This window comes from Lathamus discolor, chromosome 6 (genome assembly GCF_037157495.1).
Source record: "Lathamus discolor isolate bLatDis1 chromosome 6, bLatDis1.hap1, whole genome shotgun sequence".
In the NCBI taxonomy this organism is placed as follows: Eukaryota; Metazoa; Chordata; class Aves; order Psittaciformes; family Psittacidae; genus Lathamus; species Lathamus discolor.
The window spans coordinates 26,047,924-26,069,292 of record NC_088889.1 but is presented as its reverse complement, the minus strand read 5'-3'; the positions used below and the strand labels follow the sequence as shown (position 1 = coordinate 26,069,292).

The 21,369-nt window shown below is 37.2% G+C and overlaps 1 protein-coding gene across 6 annotated transcripts in view; it reads left to right on the top strand.

Annotated features, from left to right (window-relative positions):
* WDR25 (WD repeat domain 25) overlaps positions 1-21,369 on the top strand; it is a 79,162-nt gene that overhangs the window by 40,205 nt on the left and 17,588 nt on the right. For all 6 annotated transcript variants that reach the window (XM_065685299.1, XM_065685300.1, XM_065685298.1 and 3 more), the window contains 2 exons: positions 6,332-6,462; positions 20,048-20,218. In XM_065685299.1, the coding sequence (XP_065541371.1) occupies positions 6,332-6,462; positions 20,048-20,218 (302 nt within the window). The remainder of the gene's footprint in view (positions 1-6,331; positions 6,463-20,047; positions 20,219-21,369) is intronic.

Here is a 21,369-nt window from a genome sequence, read left to right as displayed (position 1 = left end):
GTCTTTAATGAAAGTTCTTATATATAGGGAGGTCTAAGATGCTGCAAGCAGGGAAAATCGGCTAAGAGGAATCTCATAAGGTTCAAAAGGGACAAATGCAAAGTCCTGCATCTGGAATGGAATGATCCTGTGCCGCAGAACAGGCTGTTGCTAAACTGTCTATAAAGCAGCTTTGCAAAAAAAAACCTGGGCGTTCTGAAGCTGAAGATGAATCGGCATTGCTTGCTTGCAGCAAAGGTTACCTTCATCTCGGGCAGATTTGTAAGTGTTTACCTAGTACACAGAGAAGATTATGCCAGGCTCTTTCCAGAGATGTGCAGTGAAAGGATGAGAGGCAAAGGACGAATGTAAGACCACAGGAAAATTTTGGCTCATCTCAGGGGTCATCAAACACTAAAGCAGGCTGTCCAGAGAGACTTTAAGGTCTGTATACTTGGAGATACTTAGATACTTCAGTAACCCCTAAGTAACCTGCTGCAGCTGGACCTACTGGTGAGTAGGGGTTTGGACTAGATGCCCCCTGGAGGTTCAACCTTGTATGATTTGTTGATGCTATGATGGAAGAGCAGGGAAAGAGTTCAAATTATTGTGGTACAACAAATTCACTTGTCCTGGTTTGATGAAGTAGATGCTGTTGTACAAGTCTTCTTTTTCTAAATTTGTTTTTTATAGATCATCATTTATTATCTTAAATGGTCATCCATAGTTTTAACCTCAGGATAGTCAAGCTAAGATGTTCCACTTTTCTGCAAGTGGTCCATTTTTCTACAAGAAAAATTCAGTTTTCTTGAAAACTGATGATGTACGTATTCAGTGCATAAGTCTGATCTGAAATATGCATAAAATGCTTAAAGAACTCAAGGTTATTCATGTGTCATTCGCATGAGTGGTTCTTTGACTGGAGTTTGCGTGAGGCATGTTCAGTACTGCAATGTAGAGTTTTATAAATATTAGTAGATCCAGAACCTGCAGCTGAGCTGCCTGTAAAGATTACTTGTTAATCTTTTTTTATTGTCCTATTTTATATAAAGTATTTTTTTATAAAAATAAAACTTTCTGAAATTTTTCACAAATGTAATAATAATTCAGCAGTCTGAACCAGCTAGACTCCCCGGTTCATCTCTACTAACACCACACTTGCAGTCAGTTTCTACTAGTGATAGTTCAGATACTTTGTTGTTTGCAGATTAGTAGGTAGTGCTATATTCACAGAGCACTGGAAAAAAAAAAAGCATTTAAAACAATTCCAGGTCAAGTACATTTGATGTTTAGCTTTTATTATGTCCAGATGTAATGGAGATGCATTACCAACTTTAGGAAAGTAATTTTAAAATTTATTTATAACTATTTTATTTTTGGAATATATTTTTTATTAATCAGTGGATTTTTTTTTTATTAGACACAAATAATTGGTACAGTAGCATAGGCAGAACACTGGTTGGATTGGTACTATTTGCAGATTACAGATGCTTCTCATGTCTTTAATATTATGACAGAGGGAATGTTCCAAGACATTTTGGCACATTTCCTGTGTTGCCAAATGCTGCAGTTATATTTTAGTTCATGGGCTGAGCTTGATTTCAAATATAACTTCCTCTAAGTTTTATAATGGGAAATTTAATTTCCAATTATTTTAAAGTTTTCACATTACCATGGCCAGGATACTGAAATTAGGCTGTTGGTTTTGAAGGAAAGTTCAGATTGTATATAATGTGGTCACTTAAATCTGTCAGGGTTTTTTAAAACAAAACAAACTTTTTGCGTTATTTTGAGAGTTTCTTAATGGAACATTTTGTACCCTCCAAAAGGATGGTGCAAATTTTTTTTCTGTATTTTCTTTTATATTCTAATTTGGTAGTGCTATAGATATAACATTATTGTTAATAAATATGATTGTATTTGTTCACATAGGAGATTCTGGGTCACCAGGACAAGTGCTCATACATAAGCATCACCTAAGGAGAGCTGTGACTTCATTCTATTCCTCCTCTTCTCTCCCAGTAATATGTAGATAGTATGTGGTTTTAATATGCATAAAGTTTTCAATGACACTTTAGAAAAAAAGCCCATTTGACGTGGTTTTGTTTGTTTTTTTTTTTTTTTTTTTTAATGCGCAGGGGCAGGGAAATTCTGCTTAGTTCTGTTAAGTGAGCTTACTCTCATGTCCTTGTAATGTGGCTTCACTTTTCCTATAGAATAGTGTAAGGAAGTGAATGATTTTGGATTATGAAGGTAGGGGTGTGAGCCTGAGAACCACTAAACACAGTTACAGAAGCATCCTGTGCTCAGTAACTGTGCTGATTATTCTCTGAAAAATTCACCATGTTAAATAGCCTTTAAAATATCTGATTTCATAGTTGAGCAGTTTCACAGTAGGCTGCCAGAAACATATGTTCAAGATCTTTTAAAAGATTTTTTCTTTTTCATACTGTGTATGTTACTGGTGAGCCTTTAATAAATGAAGAATCGAATTAAAGCACTTTAAGAATAAAAAACACACTGTAAAGATGAGGTAGATCTTGTTTCTGAAATTGTGAAGTTAAAGACTGAGAGAAATATTTGCTTTCTGCTTTCAGAATAACAACCTCTTATACAGGAAAATGATATGGGGTATAGATTTTCCCTCTATTAGCCAAATAGATTTTCAGAAGATGTAATTTTCTACAGTCTATGAGTTGGTTGAATCTTTGTTATACCTCCTTTATGAACTAAAAATGCAATAAATATATGCACAATAAAGGTATATACAAGCTTGCTGAATTACACCTGCTGTATTCTTTTGTGGATTAGGGAGTCTTCTGCTCAAAGAACATCTTTTGCAACATATAAAATAAGGTCCCTCAAAGTTGTACGCTTGATGTCAATAAGCTGTATAGTTTTAGAGAAAAATATACCTAACTGTAAGTACTGACTTCCAGAAAGGTGAAGCAGGATCTCCAACAAACACTGAAGCTGGATTTCCCAACCCATGTGGCTTAGGTCCATCATAGCATGGTTGCAGCCTGGAAAGCAGGAAATTCTTCTCATAGTAGTAAAACACACTAAGTAAAGTTTGCACAAAAGAGAACTAAAAGTTGAATTTGTTGTTTTAAAATACTGGATTGCATGAGCTATTTTGCCCCATATCATGTTCTGCAGTGATCTGTTCCGTCTCTCGGATATTTTTCCTAAATTTCTGAAGTTCGGAAAGATATACAGTGATAGGGATTTCATAACTGCGTAGGGAATGTGCCTGAGCACTTCAGCTCTGCAGTCCTAATATGTAAAATGGAAAGGTTCAAGGGATGTATTCATATAAATGTTAGTAAAGTTCGTTTATCTGGGCTCGGGCATGTTTGCATGACAAGCAGTCTGACTTAGATTCTTTTATTATGCATAAATTTAAGTTCTGTCAATAGGAGAGTTTCTGTACTGTTGTGATCCTCCCCTTTTGAGTATGTTATCTGCTGCTATTCCTTTGCTCTTCCACATTCCAGACTTTTTCTCATTTTCTGTGATGTGGCAGTAGAATGAAATTCATATATACATCTAATACTGCCAACTCTTCAGAACACAGTATAATGAGTTTCCAAAAAGAGATGTTCAATTGAATTTCACTTTGGGGGGTGAGAGAATGAGAAAGAAAGTTTTACTTCAAAGTACTAATTGGAGAGCCTGGGCTTTTAAGTTTAATGTATTGTGATTGCTCCTCAGACCAGTTAAAAAGCTAGCATGACTAATATCTGTATCAAACAGTAAGGTAACAGCTTAAATAGGAAAAAGTAGGAAGTTAGAGCATATAGAGGTGAATAAAATACTCATTTGCATGGTTGTTTGCATGAATTTTATTTATTATTAGACTACAAAATAGAACTGTTAGTGCTGAGATCATTACAGTTTACTGTCAATGCAAGCTTTTGGATAAATAACAGCCTCTAGAAGACAAGGGCAAAACCAGTACCCACTTCTCTTTAAAATAGAGGAGAGAGAGGAGGGAAATAGAGAATTTTAGTTTCTGGAAGAAATACTGAGCATATAATTAGAAGTAGCTGGGGAAGAGATTGAAAGATGGACTAATTACTAACAAACAAACAATATTAAATCAATCTTTTTTTGGAAAAGGTAACAGATCTTGTAGTTATTAGATGAAATGCATCTTGAATTTAGTACACATCTTTTTCTGGTTTTGTCTTACCTGACTTTCTCATATCTTAGGCTAGAAAGTACGGTGGCAAGAAAAATGTGCATATTATAGAAAAAGTAGTTTTCAGAAGTATTGTGGAGGTAAAAACATATTTTAGTAAAGGCAGTTAAACAATTAATGTTTGTTGTAAAGTTAGATGATGAGTTCTGCTGGATCACTGATTTGTCTAATGCTGTGTGGATGACATTTTATGGAGAATAGTGACTGCTTGATGCACTGTTTCACAGGATTAGAACAGGTAAACTGTAGTTTTGTTAATTTCTGGCTGCAGTACCATTGAAAACTTGGTGACTATACTCACATATTGTTTATTAAACTAGATACTACTAGGAACCAAATTCCTTTAGGAGCAAAGAGCTATTAAACTGACTAGTGTGTCTCCACAGGGAAATCCAGTATTTTCTCAAGTGCTGAGGATGGGAGTAAGATGCATGTGTATATGACTTTTCTAAAGCCTGCAAATGATGCCTGGTAGTGTTGTACTTGAGAGCAGTATCTTTTTGCTCCTATAACTAATGATTTTAATATTTTTTTTCCTTCCCTGTGGAATTTTGTTGTTTTGGGGGGTTTTTGTTTGTTTGTTTTTCTTTTTTTTTTTTCCCTCTGATTCTGTAGCTTTTGGGGTACTGAAAGCTCCCATGGTGAGAGATGGTCACTGTTGCGTACTTCTTGTAGAGGGAAACTCTGCTGCCATTATGACTTTTTTCTCTTTTGGGGGAAGGTTCTTAAGGACTAAATTAAGTCTTTCACTCAGTAGTGGCAGAGAGACCCTTTAGATCTCGCATGGGTAGTTAGTAGAGAATCTTTATGAAAAGAACAGAAAACCCCTACAAAAAACCAGTGTGCACATGAAACAACACTCACCCCTCCCTCATGCTCCCTGCAGTCTATTCTCCCTGACCCTGCTAGCTTGAAGAGCATGTGTGATGAAGTAAAATCTCTCCTCTTTAAAATGAATAAATAATTAAATTGACAAGTCTTAGCTTCTTGACTGTAAGTTGAGTTCAGCAGATGGAACTGATGATGAAATCAAATAAATTGGCTCCAACTTAAGCATAAAAAAGTTCTATATGAATGAACATTCATCTAATAGTAAGTAAATATATCCATCACCAACATCTTTAGCTCAAAGTATTTTCAGTTAAGAAAGCCTCTCTTAAGAAAACCCTCACTTGCTGAAAATTTGGCAAAAACTCCCTAAAATATTCATTAATCTACAATATTTTAAGGGTTTGTTGTGTGGGATTTATTTTTTTTAATTTTTCTTTTTTTACATCTGCAGTACCTTCTTTGCTGTGGCTTAAAGCAGTAACTTTATTTACTGTAGATCTTTATATGTGATACGTAGAAAATAAAGCACAGTTGAAATTGCAAACTGAGTAAATGTACTTTTCATGGTGCATACTGCTCTTCTAAAAAATGTATTTCAGCAAATGCATTAGTATCGTGAATTTGTTAGGATGAAAAGAAGCAGTTGACTGTGGAAAAGTCCCATAAATTAACCTAGCTGAATGCTGTTGCTTTTGAAAGCGTCGACACTCCAGTTGATACTAACCACGGGATTCTGCAGAGATTAGTGTACACAATTAAATGCTGGGAACAGTGTATCCATGGGAACAGCTATTGCCTTCATATGATGGTATGCAAATTATTTCCTACTTTCAAGATGAAGTTTCACTCCTACCTTCACAGAAAGATAAGTAAACATCACAAGAGTTGTAGTGCAGTTTGGGCATGGTATTTCTGTAAAACAATATTTTGTTCTAGGTGTTCTTATCCCTCTGAAAGAAAGACTATGGCTTCTTTAGGGAAACATTCAATCATTAGATCTGTGAATTTAGTCCCGCATGTCAGCTGAACTGGGACCTCGGTGAAGCGCCTCAGTATGGGCTTGTTCTCTCCTTTCAGTAGGAAGCAGTCAGTGGTGCAGAAGCTCATGAGCAGGAGCAGTTTCACATGTGTAGAAGTTAGTGAGTTCAGTCTTGTATTTCCTGTAAATCAAGAGTAGTCCTAGATACCTGAAACGTGTTCACATAAACATATTCATTTTTGATAACATCGCTATTTTTGAAACCAGGTTGAAATGAATAACATATTTCATTTTTGGTTTTGCTTAAATGTTAATCTCTGCTTCTTACTTTATTCTAGGGAAGCAGATATTTAGCAGCAAAAATGAATTTAGGATCAGCACAGTGAAGTTCCACCCTACAGACTCAAATATTTTCATTTGTGGAGGGTTCAGCCCGGAAGTTAAATCTTGGGATATAAGGACTTCTAAGGTAATGGAAATCTTTTTTTCTGTTTCTCTTAAAATGTTTCCTAGCTTGGATGTGCTCTGCATTACTAATCTGCTAGACGTACTGGTCTTTCAATGAAATCTCACTCTGGAATATTTTGCATTTGTCATTGATTGTGTTGCCATTTATTAATATGAACATTTGTAAAGTTCATGAAGAGGAACATTGTACACAAAAATATTTTTGTTTCTTTGTTTATGTAAATATGAGTAACATACAGTTGAATTAAAGGAAGCCTTTTTGAGGCTCATTTTGAGGATTGTGAAAAGCAGTTGTGTACTAGGAAGCAGTATAGCTAACTTGCTGTTCAAGCTGCTACATGTGGGTCGGGATGTGTTTACCTGTATCTTTTGTATAGAAGCTTGGAGTAATATTTACATTCATGAAGGGTCACAGAGAGGCCTGTATAGCCTGTGCCTTCATCGTGAACCACCAAAACTAGTGTGCTTCCAATTGCCATTCAGAGCTCAGGTAAGACCAGTGCTGTACTCTGCCAGTGGAAGCATAAGGCAAGCTGCCAGAACAGCTCAAAGAGCAGCAGTGACTGTAAAGTGAGTTGTTTTCCTTTGAATTTCTATGTGGGTAGTTCCTACTCAGTTAGCCATCTGTTTGCTCTTGAGGGTGACAGAAGGGATCTGAAAAAGATAAGATTGTTTATCCAAACTTTGCCTTTGATGTACTAAGAATAATAGGTGAGAGATGTAGGGAGACGCATTTCATGTATGAGGGCTCTAACAGGAGAGCTCTGAAATCATTGTGGGAGTTGCACTACTGAGAAGACACAGTATTCTTGAACAATTAAGAATCTAGTTCCTGTGCTGCAGTTGTTCCTTTAGATTTGTCACTGAGAAAAGGATTTAACTGTATAGGATCTATACCATAGGCTTCCCTCACAGGTGATCAGTCACAGGTGATACTTGCAGTTCAAGGTTACACTTCAAAAAAGATTATTCCCAACCCCCCTCACCCCAGCAATTCTGATGCCAGAGATTGTGATGACATACCTGAGGACTATGCAAAATTGGCATTGACTCAGGCAGAGTTAGGGGACTAAATACCACATTAATGCTTGTGGAGATGTTAGTTTTGAGTCATCTCCTGAGTCTGATTCTCTCCTATTGTCAGTATCTCTGACAATCAGTGGTATTTTGGTTTTATCTTGGAACAGATAGTGTGTCAGATGGTGTCACCAAGAAAAATGGCTTGAAAAATGCTGTTCTTGGTAATTTTCCCCATTTATGAAGTGTCAGAGTTTCAGTAGTGCTTTCTCTTGGTACAAGATGAGGTATCAAGCAATGTTTTTTATTCCAACCAATGAAAACAATAAATGCATTCATAGAATCGTAGAATCATAGAATAGTTAGGGTTGGAAAGGACCTCAAGGTCATCTAGTTCCAACACCCCCGCCATGGGCAGGGACACCTCACACTAAACCATCCCACCCAAGGCTTCATCCAACCTGGCCTTGAACACTGCCAGGGATGGAGTACTCACCCTCCCTGGGCAACCCATTCCAGTGCCTCACCACCCTAACAGGAAAGAATATCCTCCTTATATCCAGTCTAAACTTCCCCTGTTTAAGTTTTAACCCATTAGCCCTTGTTCTGTCACTACAGTCCCTGATGAAGAGTGCCTCCCCAGCATCCCTATAGGCCCCCTTCAGGTACTGGAAGGCTGCTATGAGGTCCCCACGCAGCCTTCTCTTCTCCAGGCTGAACAGCCCCAACTTCCTCAGCCTGTCTTCATACGGGAGGTGCTCCAGTCCCCTGATCATCCTCGTGGCCCTCCTCTGGACTTGTTCCAACAGTTCTATGTCCCTTTTATGTTGAGGACACCAGAACTGCACACAATACTCCAAGTGAGGTCTCACAAGAGCAGAGTAGAGGGGCAGGATCACCTCCTTCAACCTGCTGGACACGCTCCTTTTTATGCAGCTCAGGATACCGTTGGCTTTCTGGGCTGTGAGCACACACTGCTGGCTCATGTTCCTTTTCTCATTGACCAACACCCCCAAGTCCTTCTCCACAGGGCTGCTCTGAATCTCTTCTCTGCCCAGTCTGTAGCTGTGCCTGAGAATGCCCCAACCCAGGTGTAGGAGCTTGCACTTGGCTTGGTTGAACTTCATGAGGGTGGCACTGGCCACTTTACAAGTGTGTCAAGGTCCCTCTGGATGGCATCCCTTCCCTCCAGTGTATCAAGAGAACCACACAGCTTAGTGTCATCGGCAAACTTGCTGAGGACGCACTCAATCCCACTGCCCATGTCAGCGATGAGGATGTTAAACAGGACCAGTCCCAACACCGATCCCTGACGGACACCGCTCATTACTGGTCTCCAGCCGGACATTGAGCCATTGACCACAACTCTTTGTGTGCAGCCATCCAGCCAGTTCTTTATCCACTGAGTGGTCCATCCATCAAATTGATATCTCTCCAATTTAGAGAGAAGGATGTTGTGTGGGACAGTGTCCTTTCACTTAGGTTTTAAATTCTGGTGGTGCCTCAGCTCAACTGATTATGTCTGGCAGACCTGATTGTAGTTCAGGCCTATATAAATATATATTCACAAAACAGTTCCTTGTGGGCAGAAGCAGGTCTCAGACAGCGTGTTCTTCTTAACCTGGACAGAAGCTGCAAAGCAGCCTGTGCATCCCAGGCTGTGATTGCCAAATACTGTAACCACCTTAGCTTGCTGTTCCGCAGAAGGTGCCTCTTACAGAAATATGTGCATGTCCATGCTACAAGACTGGAGTTTTCTGATTGATAAAGGGTGGTTTCACTATCTTGGAAAGTCTTCTCCATGAAACTGTTCCTGAAAAGTAACAGTAGAGAGGAAATGTGTCCTTCGCCAGTGAAAGGTGTTTGCTGGAACAAGAAGAAGGCAAGTGTAGAGAGGTGTAGAACATAGTTTGCATGAGTCATTATTGCAGTGAGGAGCAGACAAGTGTGTTGAAATGAAGCTTACAGTAGACGATGGAAAGATAAGGGGCAATGTGCAATTTATCAGGTATTGGTCTTTCTAAAAGGCCTTGTCAGAAGGCAAAAGAGCAAAACCATACTGATAAACTGTAGACTAGCTCACCCATTCATATATTCTGTAATTCTGACTTATCAGAAGCCTGGTTTGAGATGATGTTCTGATATAGTAACTTTTGTGTAAACTACATGTCTAGCAAAATTGCAGAGGAAAACTGGAGTTTTCAGTACTTTACCACTGCTCAGTTATAAGAAACAATAGTTAGGCTTGGGACTGCCTTTGTGTAGGTTTCAGGGGATGACATATAAGCTGTGTGTGTGTATGCAGACAGAGCCAGTAATGAACGCTTTAGGTGACGACATCTTGTGATTCATTTCCAGAGGACAAACAGACACCATGAAAACCTATTTATGTCTGTGTAGAATAGGAACATGAATACTTAACATTTTATTAATTTGAAGATGCATCCAGTCTAAACCAGCCCTCATGTTTTCTACTAATTAGGGAGTATACTGTCTTTATGAGATTCAAACAGAATTTGATGGTATCTTTATGCTTTACTGCCCAAATCTTGTTTTTGTTGTTGGTTTTTTGTTGTTTTTTTTGACTCCTTGCTTACTTATCTGGGCATGGTGCTTTTTTCGAATGGGTACAATAGTATATTTGTCTTTCCATAGGCCATTCCATGTCCACTTCTAATACTGTTGCCAAAGTAGATGATGCTCAGGATTGTTACATTATGAATTTTTTCTTTTTCATTGTGAGTATTGCTGTTGTACAACATGTCACAACACTGCATCCTGTGACACACTTTGATCCCATCTTGTGGTGTGATTTCTCAAAAAAACAGTACATTTCTGTGGCCAGAATGCTGTATACAGCTAAAATGAGACTAACAGAATAATGCATTTTTATCTCTGTAACTAACCATAAACTCATTTTGCAATGCTCAAGCTCCAGCATTGGAACCTGCCTTAAAGAGCTGTTGATCTCTAAGGAATGCACACAGTGGTGGTCTCTGTACCTGCAGGATACTCCAGTGCTTTGAAAGATTGTCTGTAACTCTATTTGTGCAAACTGATGCTAATGAAGAGATAAGGGAAACATCCCACCATATTACAGGAAAACAGTTTCTTTCTGAGAGAATAATAAGTGAATGAATGTATATTCTAACAGGTAAAATAGGAAACCTTTTAGGCTTGGTAAAACAAAAACCCCAGCCTCTTTATTTTGTACAGAGCCTTTAATGGGTTGTCTCTAGAAGTTTCTAGAAGCTGTTGCCTGCTTTGTTCATTAGGAAATAGTTATATTCATATAGAATTTCACCAGTTGGAAAGCTAGCCAATTAAGCAGTGCACAAGGAATTTTAATTTTAATAATAAGCAGTCTCTAATCACCTTGGAAAGTGGAAAGCTTGGGTTTCACCTGGTAACAGATACGGATCCTTTTTTCTTTTGTTTGTTTGATATATTTGCTCATTTGAAAATTGTAATTTTGTATGTACTTTGATTGTCTATAGCAGCAATGTGATTTACTGTCTTACTCTGAGACCTTTCTAAAAGGGGGAGAGAGCTTCTGTTATCCTTTGATATTTTTTCCCTGATACGAGGTAGCTGTAGCTGAGTGATAGATGTAGATTGTTAGACACCTGTATTTGTATTGGTTTTAAAATTAGAGCTGTGTGTGTACTGAGTGAATGTGGAAGCTCATAACTGAGTGGGGAAAATACAAAACTCTGATTTGATTGCTTATGGCTTCTTCTTGCAGAATGGCAAGTATCACATGCGCGTTATTACTGCAAAATAATGTTACATTTCAAACTCTCAGTTGTGGAACAGTATGTTGGTTAGGCATGAATCGTCAATATCATCAGTATCTCTGCTTCTTGCTAGTTTGGAGGATTTCAATGGATTCTTCAGGAATTCCTACTTTCAGCTTATATTGTTATCTTTATTCACAAGATAAAAACAGCACACCTCATGTGTTTTCCATCTTACACAGTTATGGCCATATTGATTGAATGAAGTGTCCTGGCCAATCCTGTTCTAACAAATGGCATTTGGTCTTAACTGAAATAGATGTCTGAGGCCTCTTACCACTTTGTTTCAGTTTTGGTGCAAACAACTTTTATATCTTTAAAGTGCTTTCATCCTAATTCATTACAAGATTTTCCTGTTTTGCTGGTTCTTTCAAGTATGTTTACCTGTCATTCAGCTTGGAATGATGTATGAGTGAAATAATGATTCTTTTTGTTCCCGTCATGATACTCCTGATAGCATTTTTGGGCTTTGCAGCGTATTTTGTCAATAGAGTGAGCACCCTAAATCAAGAGCTTGAATCTTGTTAGTCATTGCCCATTGAAAACTCAGTTTCAGCATTCACTGGTAATTCTGTTTCAGAGGTCATTGTTTAGGATCTACATGTGTTTTAACAAACTATCCACTTGCACATCTTAAATTTAACTGTGGGAGGCAAAATAATAATTGCATATCAGGAAATGAGGGATTTTTTGGTGGAAATTCAGGCCAGAGCATTAAGCATCATGGACATAGAGAGAATGACTGATAACAAAACTATTATCCAATTACACATACATGCAGTAGTTGAAATGGGCAGCTCTATGCCAGTGTGCCACATTGGCTGCTGGTGGGAAATGCCGTAGAATAACTGACAGTGATATTTTTCCAAATTAGTACTTCTGAAATTTCACTTTGATTTTATAGAGAATAAGTTTGAGAACAAGTTACTAATATTCATTCATGTATTGAATGTGGTATAAATACTGGATTTCTAAGTCCCAGAGAAAATGTATGATGGTAGCTTTGAGGCAGTCTTTCAGCTACTAATACATTGAGAAATGTACATAGGCTATTAATCAGAAAGACAGATATAAAAAAAAAAAAAAAGCAGGAATATTGAAAGACATTTATTGGTATCCCTGTTCTGTTGAACAAATAAGCAAAATGATTTCAAATGTAGCATTGGGTATTGAGCTAGATAAAGAACGAAAGAACAATAAGGGAGTTAAAAACTTCAAGATAAAGCTAAGCAACATACTTCAGAGAAATGAATGGATGGCATAGCTTGTTAACTGCTCAGTGAAATGTAAGATATACAGGCATCTCAAACTTAGAGAGACAAGTAATCGAGGCCTGAGAGGGGAAAAAAATGAAAGAATAGAAAAGGCAGTTGAATAGCATGTAGAGATTTATTATAGTGCTATTCCTTTGTGTTAAACCCAGTTTTGTCTCTGGTGAAGGGATTATTCTGGAGAGCTTATATTGCTGTATAACAGATTCATTACATTTATGAAACACTTGGAGAATGTTTATAGAGACTTTATGAAAAGACCAGAAAGCTTGGAAGTGAGCTGCTATGTTAAAAAAACCAAAACCAAATCCATCTCTGCAGTGTTTACCACAGAGAGAGAATCATATTGAACAGCAGCTGTGGGATCTTTGGACCTCGGAGCTGAACCTAGAAAAAAACTGTAAAATGCCCTGTAAAAAGAACTGTGCAATAACAGTGAGACCTTAAAGTACTTACGTATTTTGAAAGTATTTCCTTTCTCTGAGCTGTGGAAGAGCTTCTTAAGATGTTCAGCACAAACCAGTTGAATTATACAGTTACTGTCCATTTTGGCTGATCTATATTAGCTTTCAGACAGGAGACAATATATATTCCAAACACTTACTCTACCTGAAATTTTGATATTTCTTGAAGCAGCAAAGAGAGCATAGGGTTGAGACCTGTATCCTTTAGCTAAGCTTGCACAGATGTAATATCAGAACAATGCTACAGCTATACTGATAATTTAAAGTTAGCCAAAGGAGCTAACGTTCCTTACACTATGAGTGTAAGTTGTCAAACTGAGTTGAAGATTTATTTACACATTCCAGCAAGGTTTGCATAGTGTAAAGCAGGGATAGTATTATAACTGTTGAAAGGACAAAGAACACTCAAGAACTTGCATCTAAATGTATTGATTTACAATTTCTTAATGTATCCATGTAATTATTTCTAAGTTTTGCCTATTTCACCTTTTATTTACATTTTGCTTTGGTTGCTGAAACATTTTGTAAGCATTCAGGAGCTGGCTCTTGATCATGTGCATACAGAAATGCAAGGAACTCTAAAGGTAGGGAGATTGCTTAGTTTATACAGCTGTTAGATGTATTCAGTTCATATGTTCTGTCTCATAAACCACTATTGGAGCTTTGGCAAGAGCTATCTGCTGTAGCTGTCAGAACAGCAAGTCCTGAGGAAGCACCATGCAGTGGTCTAGGGAGGGAATAAGTGGAAGGTGACAGGGCTGTGGCTCTGATCTTTAAACTATATCAGAAGGTCTTAGACCTCCATAAATGCAAATACACTCCTTATATTAAACAAGGAGGGGAGAGGAAGGGCGTCCACCAGTGGAGACCAAGTAGTATGACCTGACATGGGCACAGAACAGACTTGGAGGGAAAGATTTGTTGTAAGTGTGGGAATAAATGGAATTATTAAAAAAAAATTAATTATGGGGGTTAAGCAAAGGTTGATTGTGTGAAGTTTACTTCACGCTACTCTACAATTTTGGACTTTTTTTTTTTTAACAATTAGAGAAGCTGAAGAAGTGGAGACTGATGTAGGTACTGTAAAATGGGAAAAGCTAAAGGAGAGAACTCAAGAAAGGAAACTGGGAGGTATTTGGTGATGTGCTTAAGGCATGGCTCCAAATGGAGACAACATTTATTATTTTAATTTGGAAAAAATATTTGTTACAGAAAGTATTGTGCTAGCACAATCAATGATAATAAAAAACGGATAGAATACCATGCAGAGAAAATACCCGTGACTTACTAGCAATAGGAAGAGTACAAATGAATGCAAAGATCCAGCCTTTTAGGATTAATAACAGATTTTTGTCAGGACATAAGCAAGGTTTCAAAAAAAATGAATACAAAGTCAATCTGTTGGAGTGATAGGCAAATTTGAGGAAAATCTAGATTTGAATATTTACGCAGAATTCCCATTTTTGGAATTCAGGTCTTATAAGCTATAGAATATATTTACTAGAAAAATGGTGGAAGCAGTTAGTTTGAGCTTTTAAAATTAGTCTAGAAATGCAATGCAGAATTTTTATTATTATCAGAGGCCAACACAGAGTATAAACAGGGGCTTCTCCCCCATCTCCCCATCTTGCTCTATTGCTCTGGATTGAATATTGCTTAGCTACAAAATTTCAACTATCACGTATAGTTTTATGCTTAAAAAAAATAAATCTTTACGTTGAGCTGTTTGTCTGTACTTGAGTTTATAAAGAAAGAAGCCAAAGTCATTAAAACACAGTTTAAAAATTAATGAATTCAGCGTGCAAGTGCAGTGCATTTAGTTCCTTGGAAACATTCTATTGCAATTTCTTTCAGATGAGATGCAGTCATTTTCAGTAGCATGTAGCATTTAGGAAACTTAAACTATGACACTAACGAATTTGTCTTTGGATAGCATATAAATATGAAAAAAAGGTTGGAGAAATTGCTGGTTACTTGCACTTCTGGTTTCTATAGAAACAACCATTACACTGTCATGTACTGATGGTATTAGGAAGAACAATGTAATTAAAATAAGATGATTTATTCAGTTCTTTAGAAAACTAAAGATATTCTTCTCACAGTTTGAGAAAGCCTGACTGAATCTATGGGCAAAAAGTTTGAAGAAATCTGGTGGGGGGTACATTTGTACTTGTGTAATGGTATTTGGTTTTTTAAATGTGAACATTCGGGAGTCCTTTCTGAGTGTGAAGAAACATTTTATGTGGCTGTATCATATACATGAGCAGTCCTGCTGTGTTTATTTGGAAACCTCATATGGTGGTATTGCAGATGATAATCATAGACCTGTCTGTCTGTGACAGACAATCATAGCAGCTGCTCCTGAGGAGACTGAAATGGGCCAGAGACAAAACATGCCTCTTTGTGGAGCATGAGTATTCAAATGAGAAGCTGTTGGGGAATAGCCATTCTGGTTTCAGCCCATTTCTAGACAAATTTTAAACCCCCAGCAGCTACCAGTATGCTTTAAAAAAAAAACAAGAATATGAAAGCCCAGCAAACTTCATCTCAAATCCCAGCAATGGTTACCCAGACATTTCTAATGTAGAGTGTGGGGACTTTTTGCACCACAGATACTGTCTTTGTCTTTCATGGTCTGTTTAAGTTTTCAACTGTAGAATTGGTTGTTCTTGATTTTTCTCTCTCTTTTTTTTTTTTTTTTTTAAGTGTCTGCAACATCCTGTAGCAAAAAAAACCCAATTTAAATATGTGTTGTGGGAAGAAGCATCTTGTTTTGAAGCTGCCTTCTGCTAGTTTGGAGTCTGAATTCTGATCATGGAAGAAAGCGGTCACCTTCTCCATGCCACTCAGACTTTGTTTCTGATTCTTTCAAATTCCCCATGGTTGTCCATTTCTGTACTGTAAAGTCCTTGGTTACTGATTCTCATAAAAAAGCCGTTCTGCATCTTGGATGTGCCTTGTCTGTTTCCTGTATATAGATTTCACTTATCCTATTTGAGATGAGACGATAATTTTAAATAAAATTCTGAGGAGAAAATATTTTTTTTCTAATAAATGGTTGACATTTTTTATCACAAGAATCCTGTGCTTTCTCAAGCAATCTGAAGTGACTTAAAAAAAAGAGTGTATTGTTCATATAGTAATCTGTCTTAACACCTTACTCTTTAGAATAGATCAACACAAATGGCTCGCACTGCAGTAGATAAAAAAGCTTCTATTTTGTGCAAAATTAACTTTCTCTTAAAGTGCACTTTTTATTACTAGTAGTGCTCTATTACTGTTTCACAGAGGAAACTTAAATCAGTCCACGATTGCTTTAATTACCCAACATGCCTACAGGAAGAGACAGTTTCATACCAAAGCACTCAACCTAAAAAGGTAGGACAAGAAGTGGAAGTAAAAATACGGCCATTTTTGTAGGTTGGAAGACATGACACTGGCTGATTAAGGGTTTTTTCCATGACCATCCAGATTACATGTAGTGCTGTTAGATTTATTTTGAGATCTCATCTGCTGATGCTCAGAACAATGACTATAAAAGCATGTTTCTTTCTCACCACTTGCTTAAAGTTTGAGGGACTTTTTAGGAAAGTGCGGTGCATATATATTACAGGTGACCAGCCCAGAGCTTGGGTGAGCAGCAGTTTCTGAACTGCTTGTGTTGAGGCTTTGGGCTTTCTTGACAGACAAAATACCAGGCATTGCATGTACTTTATGCAGCAAAGTATTACAGAACACCCATCTGAAATATATAGCTTGAATTCCGTATCACAGCATGGTTTTCAAATCATCAGAACCCTAAGAATGTCTTTGAAACTGACTTAATTTGCTTAAATTACCTTTCTTGTTGAATGCCTGCAGCCATGAGCTCTTGCCTTAGTGAAGAAGCTTTATTATTATGTTGGATTGTGTTGACACCAGAAAGTATTAGGACTTCTTTTGAAATTATTTCTTTTATGTCCAGGAAATGCTTAGATTGAAGAAGTGGACAATGCTTTCCAATGCTTATTGGTGATAAATCTGCAAATAGAAAAAGGGCAAAAGCTATTATTAACAAACTAAAGCCAGCAGGGTAAGGAAGCTGGTGCTTTCCCCAGGCAAGTTCCTCAGGCATGTCGTGAATTAATTGTCTAAGGTAGAACAGATCAGGTTTAATTATGAGTACTTTTCTGGGCAGGGGTGTCGCAAAATTTGAAAGCTATCTTTATGGAAGATTTTAAATACTATGTATATCAAGTTCCCAGCTGCTTGTCAAAGTGTTAGTTTATTGTTCTCTGAGGCAGCTCTTACTGTGTGGTTTGAAGATTAAATAGCATAGTTTTTCTGAGGTATGTATAGAAAAAAAATGTTTTTTTTTTTTTACTTATTTTTATGGAGCTTCTTGTTGCAAAGCTAACATACATGTGTAATTTGGTTAGATGTCCTGTTAACAGACAACCATATATATGTAATGATTAGCAGTGAAAATGTTTAAATTGTTAGTGGCAGTTTATGTAAGAGCCCAAGAGGATTTCAGCAAAACAATAAAAGCATGTGCATGTTACTTACTGCATGATCTCTACTTTTTCCTTACTGAGAGATTGCTGTTGCTTCAAACAGAAATTTTTAAGTCCCAAGCCTAAAAACCCCTTAACAGTGCTGAACACAGTGTATGTATGGATATGTGTATACATACATTTCACACGGGTTTTTTTGGAAGATGAAGACCTAGACAGTACGTTTGAGTTTTTCACCTTTAAAATAAGAGAATATCATCCAATTACTACCATGAAGCACTGTTTGGGACTCTATTATCATTTATTGCTCTATATGGTTCTTCATTTTCCAGCACCAATTGGCCTTTGTTTCTGCCTTCCTGTACCTGTTTCTACATGTTTGTGTTACTTTGCGCTCTGATCTTGCCAACTCTCCAGCTGGGACTTCTCACATCTGTGAAAGTGCCTGCTGCTGAGTAGCTGTCTCTTCAGTCTGTTGGGGTGCCCCCCTCCTCTCAATTTAACTTTATTTCAGGTCACCTGCAGTTCGTGTATGATTTTTCATTTCTCATTCCAAGCAGCTATTGTATTTTGTGGGTTTGTTTATTTATTTTTTATTATTATTTTTATTTTTGCTCCTACAAAATACCTTCATATTCTACTTTACTAATGAACTATGGACTTCCTTTTATAAGTCTTTGAAGAAATAGCGGTGCATGGTGATTTCTCCATAAAGAAAAGTGGAGGCAAGTGTAATTTTTGGCTTTGCAAAGTTTAATTGCTTTGTATATCATGCAGATTCCTGGGCTGAAAAACTTGATGAGAGCAAATAACACATTTATATATTCATTATCTTAAAAATGCAGGCAGATTCCTGAAAAGCATGCCAGGTTTTTGAGTGTGCAGGATGAATTTACAGCATGTATAGTGTGCTTGCATGAGTGAGGTTCTTCAGTGAATGCAAACATTGTCTTTCTAAAGCGTATGTTTCACAGAGCCTATGAAAAGCAATTGGAGCAGCTGTTGCTGCTATCCTTCTACATGTCAAGATCACAGGAAGCAGAGATGCAAGGGACCTCAGATGATCTAGTATATTGCTGCCATAAAGCAGGATCTGCTAGATCTGAACATTTCCAAGCAGTCATAAACTTTTGAGCTGGAGGGAGGAAATCAGGAAGTTCTCATGTCGTGTTTGATATTTGAAACTGTTTTTCTTTTACTGGTAAAAGTATAAAGCAGAGGTATAATCCAGGATATTTCACTGTGACACCTGAAAATTATTTTTATAAAAAAATGTATGTGCTTACGGTATCTGTAAAAGTTCCGGGCCCTGGAATCAGTAGTCCCATGTTGCTAGGGATATAAAGTAGGCACTGAAATGCCTCACAAAGCTGCGGACTGTTTCAGTATAATACTTCAAGTGCTCTCTCTGCTCTGTTGTTTTTTTCTAGTGACATTAGAAGGACTAACCTCTGAACACCCTGTTGGAAGTGCAGGCAGCTACATTTTAGCTGTCTTGGAGAGAGAGATATATATTTAGATATTAATAAGTAAGAGTCTTCCAGTGTCTTAGTTTCAAGGATCACCATATTCAGAGAGATGAATTCTTTTGATCTGGCCATTTGCCTTGAAGTTGCTCTCCACTGGAGGCAAATAAGAGAAAAAGAAAGCAGAAATATTGATTTGTAAAATTCAAAGTAGACAACACAGATGCCAAATTTCTTGAAGAAAGGTGGAAAGAAAGGAAATTCAAATAGTTCATATATTCTTTAGAATATTTCAAAATCTCTTTTACATTTTAAGATCCAATTCATAGGCTGTTAAAAGATTCAGCATCTAGTGGCTGAGGACTCATTTCTATATGGATCCAGCCCACTTTGGTGTGAATTGACATTTGCCTTATTCCAGTTTTCTAGAATGTCCCCCGATCTCAATGACTTCTCAAAGGTTATGGAGAGCATCCTTGCAATGATGCCAGCCAGCTCTTACCCTTGAGTGGATAATGTCATGGCCCACTGATTTGTAGGGGTCAAGCTCCTGTAATAATTGACATACCAAATCTTTTTTTTTTTTTTCCTGTCAGTGGGGTCTGTGTTTTTGTCAACCTGGATTTTTGTTCCCAAGGCCTGTGGCCCAACTGCTGGTAAAGACAGAGGTGAAGAAAGCATTGAGAACCTCTGCCTTTTCAGTGTTGCTAGTAACTAATTCACCTCTCCTGTTCAAGAGGGGAAAAATATTTCAATTATTTACCCAATTTTAATTATGTATCTAATTTCAGTTCAAGCTGAGCTTTTGCTTTTCTAACTGCATCTCTGCACATACAGGCAATGCTCTTGTAGTTCTCAGTGGTTCCACTTTTCCATCTCTGGTACTCTTCTCTTTTGGTTTTGAGCAAACTTAACAAACAGTTAAGCCAATGGGGTATTTTTTCTTCTACCACTTAAAAATTAGGTGCTTTCTCACATTTTACATTTGTTGGAGGTGGTTACTAATACAAGAGAAAATTTAGGTTATTGTCTTCTTCTAATCTGTCAAAAAATAACAAACTTTTTTATGCACTAGGTGTTAAGAGTGTACAAAGCTGCAGTGCAACAGACATTGGATATGCTCTTTCTCCCAGAAGGAAAAGAATTTCTTACAAGCACAGATGCAGTAAGCCGGGACTCAGCTGATCGTACCATTATTGCATGGGACTTCCAAAGTGCTGCAAAAATCTCCAATCAGATTTTCCATGTAAGATTAACAGCTAGTATTGTTTGGGATTTAATATTTCATGCTTGTCAGTGTTGTAAAAAAACCTTTTGTTTTTCTGAAAGATTATGTGATGTATAAAATGCTCTTACTGTAAGTTGAGTGCTTTCTTTAGTTCTGTATTTATATAGTGTATATTAAAAACACTTACTTATTCTTGAAAAATGACCTTGAATACTGTTAGGTCTCTTTGTGTTAAAAATATTTACATTTCGGTGCTCATTCACTGACAACTCAGCTATAATTAGGCAAGGACACTGCAGTGTCTAACTTGCCAGTGATGCATGGCAGCAGTTGCTTTCTTTTCCCACACTTTTTCATACATTTTTCATCAACTGCAATGAGGGCTATTGACAAATTTAATTTAATATTTGTATAGTAATAGCAACCTGATAAGTGCATGTAGATACCTAGTACGGCATAATCACAGAGGCAAAATTTACCTTTAACAGTGCAGGTGCAGTATTTCTGTCAGTAGTCTATTGTCTTGCCTGGATAGATTAAATTTTCTGAAAAGCCTGACAGCTTCAAAGGAGATTACTAAGGAAGCTAACAGATAACTCTAACTCGCTGGGTCTTTTTTGAAAACCCATGTCTAAGTAATATGATTGGATTATATATAGATGCTTTTGGCTGAAGTTAACAGTTATCTGCTGACAAGAACATGTAGTTCATGATCTAGTGGGATTGTTTCATGTTTAATTTCCACAGTTATGTCTTCATCCAATATTGGATATATCAACATCTTGGATAGACAATAAGGGAAAAGCAAAAAAGCTGTGAACATATGAATTGCAGATCAGTCAGGTTCCGTATCAAGAAGTAAAACCAGCCAAATAATTTTATTCTCTTTATCCCCTGTCAAACAAACCAACTAACAACCCCCCATAGCCTACCTTCTCACTACTACAGCAGCTCTGAAAAAGGCTTTTTCTCCCCTTTTCTGCACTGTGAATAACCAAAGTGATTTTAGAAACTCTTCTTCACTTTTCTGAATATCACCTTTGAACCTTTCAATGTGGGAGAGAACCCCTGAGCTCTTCAGGCAGGTTAGATCCCCAAAGAACTTGATCTATTGCTTGTCTGCTTTAACAAATGAGTAGTTAAGAGCTCTAAAATAGCCCATTACTATA